At 36.3% G+C, this 5,478-nt stretch overlaps 1 protein-coding gene across 1 annotated transcript; it reads left to right on the forward strand.

Moving 5' to 3' along the window:
• The first annotated feature begins 459 nt into the window (after positions 1–459).
• LOC111397451 (mitochondrial phosphate carrier protein 3, mitochondrial-like) lies at positions 460–5,162 on the forward strand. Its single transcript, XM_023024395.1, has 6 exons — positions 460–973; positions 1,674–2,035; positions 2,126–2,169; positions 4,238–4,452; positions 4,532–4,656; positions 4,761–5,162. The coding sequence occupies exons 1-6, from the start codon at positions 659–661 to the stop codon at positions 4,822–4,824; spliced, it is 1,125 nt and encodes a 374-aa protein (XP_022880163.1). The 5' UTR covers positions 460–658; the 3' UTR covers positions 4,825–5,162.
• The last annotated feature ends 316 nt before the right edge of the window (positions 5,163–5,478 follow it).

A 5,478-nucleotide genomic window follows, 5' to 3' on the forward strand; every position in this document is an offset into this window, starting at 1 on the left:
GAGAGAGAATTAATTTTTAAATAATCATTTTTATAGAAGGGTAAAATAAAAAGGCAATGTAGAAATAATCAAATAACAAAACAATGACATTCACATGCCTAATCGACATCAATTTTTCTTCACCTCCAGGGGCATAGCCCAGTGGTGCAAATGACAGAAGTTATGTTATCTCACGCTTTACTGGCAGCCGCAGTGTGGAGGTTTAATTCCTGCGACATGGAATTGGACTCCTTGTAGGCGTAGTGTGTAGACAGCTCTTATTCTCTGTCCTGTTGTGACACATTCGGCGATTTACCTCCCTTACAAAACTTTAAGGACTGGAAGGTTGTGGTTCAACCTTTTTTACATCAATTTTTCTTCAACTTGAGCCTTTTCCCATTTCTTTTTCAATTTTCGGGATACTGCATAAAGAAAAATGAAATTCCTTGCAACAGTAATAGGCGTGCCCAGAAGGGTCATTTCGAGACAATAGGCGGACCAATTCATTTCTGTATTTGGTCCGCGAATAAAGAAGTGAAGAGATCCATTTGCCAATGAAATAGGAACATATAACGTTTGTAGGAAAAGACCTTCTGGCTGAGAAATCGGTACGCCTGATTTTCTCCGCCGCCGATCTCTCCGCCGTTGAATTTTCCTCCGCCTTCTCACTCAATCCCCCATGGCTTTCTTATCCGAAAACACTCGCCGTCAATCTCTTATTCCAAGTTTCCTATACTCTTCCTCTTTGACTTCTAATAAACTAGCACTTGACAAAATGGCTAGCAACTCAAACCCTAGCTTCTCGCCGTCGCCGTCATCGCCATCTGCTTCGGCTCCGAACAAGAGCTTTTTGATTCCGGCTCCGAGCGAGCCAGGTAAAATCGAGATGTACTCTCCTCAGTTCTATGCTGCTTGTACTGCTGGTGGAATACTCAGCTGCGGTCTCACTCATATGGCCGTCACTCCTCTTGATCTCGTCAAATGTAATATGCAGGTTTGTTTGGTTAAACCCTCCCAGATCTGTTAATTTATCTCAAATTTTTCATTGATTTTGTCGTGCCTTCGTCGCTGTAGGTTAATGTTGTCTTTTTATGTATATAGATTTGGAATATCAACAGATCTAGTAGTCGGGTAGCAAAAACAATTAGATCTTTGATGGAAAGTTTAGTAGTGCTGCCTAAGATATGTTGTCTTTAGTTTAGATTATATGTTGGCTTTAGGTTTTATGTTCCTCATATCTAAGATTGGTTCTGTAGGTGAATGATTTATGCATAGGTTTTATTGATCTGGAAATTGTTTTATTTACAATGAATCTGCGATGCTTAGTTCAGATCTTGCTAGCTCGTTGTGGTCTTGGTCTTATTTTCTTTGTTCTTTCTTCCTTTTTGTATAAAAATTTGAGAATTATATAAATGACGTTTTTGGAATTGAAAATGAAAACTAACGAATTCAAATGTTCCAACTCAAAAAAAAAAGTTGTTGTCTTACTGTCTGCACCTTAGATTGGGATTGAACCAAGACGACACAATGTTTTCATGAGAACTATGTGATACACTAAGGTCAAGCACTGGTTATCAGTTTATGGATTTTCTGCTTCTTGCAATGTTATATTATCTAATTTTTGATATTTATAATATTTGATAATTAGATACTCAATCATTCACTTGGATTGACTCTCTACTCTAATTTGTCAGATTGATCCAGCAAAGTACAAGGGCATCTCATCTGGTTTTGGAGTGCTACTTAAGGAACAGGGAGTCAAAGGTTTCTTCAGAGGATGGGTGCCTACCTTGCTTGGTTACAGTGCTCAGGGTGCCTGCAAGTTTGGATTCTATGAATACTTCAAGAAGTACTATAGTGACCTTGCAGGACCAGAAAACGCAGTCAAATACAAGACTCTGATCTATCTTGCTGGTTCTGCATCTGCTGAGGTCATTGCAGATATTGCGCTCTGCCCCTTTGAAGCTGTGAAGGTTCGTGTTCAGACACAGCCTGGTTTTGCTAGGGGGTTGTCTGATGGGCTTCCTAAGTTTGTGAAATCTGAAGGTGCTCTTGGGTATGTAAAACACAATTTTCTTTCATTCTAATAAAATTTTGCCTGCCAAATGGAAATATATAGAGCTCATATTTTTCTCCCTGTTTGCAGGTTGTACAAGGGCCTGGTTCCTCTCTGGGGACGTCAAATTCCATGTAAGTTTATAGATGTGTGTGATGCAACTTTCTTCTTGTGTTTGACTTTTCAAATAAAATATATGCTTGGCATTGACTTTGTGCATTGTCATAGAAGCTCTCCTATACATCCGTTGGATACTGTTTTTTAAAGTTGCTTCAACTTTTATAATCGGTATTGCATCAATGTTGTGTTTCAAATATATAATGGATGACAAGATGGTGCAAAGTACCAACGTACTGCTTGCTGACTCTCTGCCCAACATGATCTTTCCTTTAATGGGCTTTAGGATGATGTAGATGTCCATATTAATAAAACTAATATATGCAGATAATCAATACATGAGCCTTTTTTAATTGCATTGTTTGGTTGTTTATTGGTATGTTATTGCTTGATGCAGTCAGTGCTAATTAGTTGTTTCATTCATTCTTGCTTCTATGTTCATTTGCAGTTTCTTGTAAACATATTTTTTATTGCTAAATGCCTGGCCTTTATTACATACAGTGGGCTAAATTCCTTTGTTAAATGATCTTACATTCATGTCGACGTTCAGCCTGTTGATATTTTTACAATGGCTAATATATTGTGATTTTTGAACTTTTTGCCATACCATATAGATTGCTGTGTGGAGTATTTTGATGTATGGTTCTCATCTTTCTTTGAGCTAACTGCTAGAGATTTTAAGCACATGGTCTCTCCTTTGATTGGGATGAGGATGATGTGGACGTCAAACAACTTACTCTTGCGTATTTAATAGAAATATTTTCTGTGGAAAATCAATGTTGAACCTTTTTTAACTGCTTCATTCCTTTGGTTTATTTGTATTGCAAAGTTGCCCTCTGTCTTGTATCTATGATTGGTTGGAATTTCTTGTAAATGTAACTTCTATTGCTAAGCCTCTGTTTGGCAAAATTTATAAATCATCTATAAATGTTCCAACTTCATTTTCAACCACACATTCTAATGAATCCACTAGTAATATCTACTTATGTATCAATCATTTCTATTTATTTATAAATTTTTCTCAAGCGGAGGCTAAATGTTTGACCTTTATTACATTTGGTGGGTTATATTCCATGGTTAATTGATCTGACATTCACGTTGATATGTGCACAGTGATTGCAATCATTTGAGTCTGTTTGTTATACCTATGTAGAATGTGACGTGGAGTATTTAAATGCAATGTTCACATGGTTCTTTGAGATAACTGCTTGAGGTTTTCATCAAAACCTGGCTATTGTTGGATATATTTAGTATTTATTTTGCCAGATTGTGGGAGGATTTGATTCTTTTGATGCATATATTTTATGCCTTTCGTGATGTGATTGTAGTCTAATAGCTTTATGCAAATATAATCTATCATTGATTTCTTCATACTATTTTTCCCGCTTGGCAGGAATTATAGGGTACTTTCCTTCATTTCGTTTATTATTTCTTTTTCTTTTCAAGATAAAGTGCCGTTTATCAAAAATTATATGACATGATGAAATTTATCTTTTTGTAATTCATTTGCATATAGTATTTGAACAACCATTATTAAGAAATGAATGTTGACTTTCAAGTATTGCTACGTTGAGGCTTATAGTGGACACAATTTCAGGATATTTTGCATACTGCTTGATTTTTATTTTATGCAGTCAATCTTCATTTCGTTTATTATTTCTTTTTCTTTTCAAGATAAAGTGCCGTTTATCAAAAATTATATGACATGATGAAATTTATCTTTTTGTAATTCATTTGCATATAGTATTTGAACAACCATTATTAAGAAATGAATGTTGACTTTCAAGTATTGCTACGTTGAGGCTTATAGTGGACACAATTTCAGGATATTTTGCATACTGCTTGATTTTTATTTTATGCAGTCAAGCAACATCTATCCACTAATGAAATCTAGCCATGCCTTTGGAACACTCAAAAAAGTAGCATGTGCTGGTTGGTTTATATGCTTTATTCTTTTCGGGGTTATTTATCTGTAAGATGGATGACATCTGTCTTTTTCTGAAAGCTTATTATGATGTTATCCATATGTACACATTGTGCATGGTCAAATTTCGTGGTAGTCTTCTCATTTGATATCAATTGCAGATACAATGATGAAGTTCGCATCTTTCGAGACTATTGTGGAGATGATTTACAAGCATGCAATCCCTACACCTAAAAGTGATTGCAGCAAGCCCTTGCAGCTTGGTGTGAGCTTCGCTGGTGGATATGTTGCTGGTGTTTTCTGTGCTATCGTATCACATCCTGCTGACAACCTTGTCTCTTTCCTCAACAATGCCAAGGGTGCTACCGTTGGCGATGTAAGTATAATATTTTGTGGTGTTAGTGTGCTAGGCCATCTTTTTCTATCTACTATGTTAATCCTCTCCTTTTTCACAGGCTGTAAAGAATCTTGGTTTATGGGGTCTCTTTACTCGGGGACTTCCTCTCCGTATTGTCATGATTGGAACTCTCACCGGGGCTCAGTGGGGTATCTATGATGCTTTCAAAGTTTTTGTTGGGCTGTAAGTCTCCCTTTCAGAATTCGTTTGAGCAATTCCCTGGCTAGTATTTGAATCTCTGCCTGGAAGTTGACTTCGACTTTGTAACCCTCTGATTGTTTTTCCAGGCCAACAACTGGTGGTGTTACTCCTGCTGCTGCACCTGTTGCCGCCGAACTTGCAAAGGTGTAGAATCCAGACTTGCAAATTTTTTCACACAGTACGTTTTCTTCGGGGTGGTCAATAATAAACATATTATGCCTGGTGCTGCTCGGGTATTTTCTTTTCAGATATCTAGTTTAATGTTTGGTCAAGTGCCAAATTCTAGACATATATTGAACTTTCGATTTTGTTTTAAGAGTAGATAAGAGTTTCCATGTTAGAACCATGAAAGTAGCTTCCCGACAAGGAAAATAATTGGCATATTTAAAGGGCTAATGTTAGCTCTTGCAAGCAAATTTTCCAGAGACCTGCTGTATGAGATGAGATCCATTTTTTCTTGCAATTACACATCTCTTATTTTTCGTCAATGGCTTTGCACGTGCACTATTATTATTATTATTATATTATATGATTGAGAATTCATCCTGTTTGGGCGATGTCAGTTAAAATAAAAAGTGTTTTAAAAAACGTAAAATGGCTAGATGATGATAAGGTTAAGCCTCAAGGTTTAAGCAGTCTAAAGTCAAGCTTTTAGGACGCACGAGTTATTTCTTCGCTTCTATATCTGTTGGTTGGACATTTGAGTCATCCTGAATTGATGGAAATTGCTTAATTGCAATGGGCATCATTCAAATGTTAATTAATATTTTACATTTATAGTGTATTCTAAATTTTGATTATAAT

The sequence above is a fragment of the Olea europaea genome, chromosome 7, assembly GCF_002742605.1.
Source record: "Olea europaea var. sylvestris chromosome 7, O_europaea_v1, whole genome shotgun sequence".
NCBI lineage: Eukaryota > Viridiplantae > Streptophyta > Magnoliopsida > Lamiales > Oleaceae > Olea > Olea europaea.

Bases quoted from the DNA above. Each gene is read 5' to 3' on its own strand.
- LOC111397451 (XM_023024395.1), top strand. From the start codon at position 659: ATGGCTTTCTTATCCGAAAACACTCGCCGTCAATCTCTTATTCCAAGT. The intron at 2,170-4,237 runs GTAAGTTTATAG...TATCAATTGCAG, and splicing joins CTGGGGACGTCAAATTCCAT to ATACAATGATGAAGTTCGCA. The intron at 4,453-4,531 runs GTAAGTATAATA...CCTTTTTCACAG, and splicing joins AGGGTGCTACCGTTGGCGAT to GCTGTAAAGAATCTTGGTTT.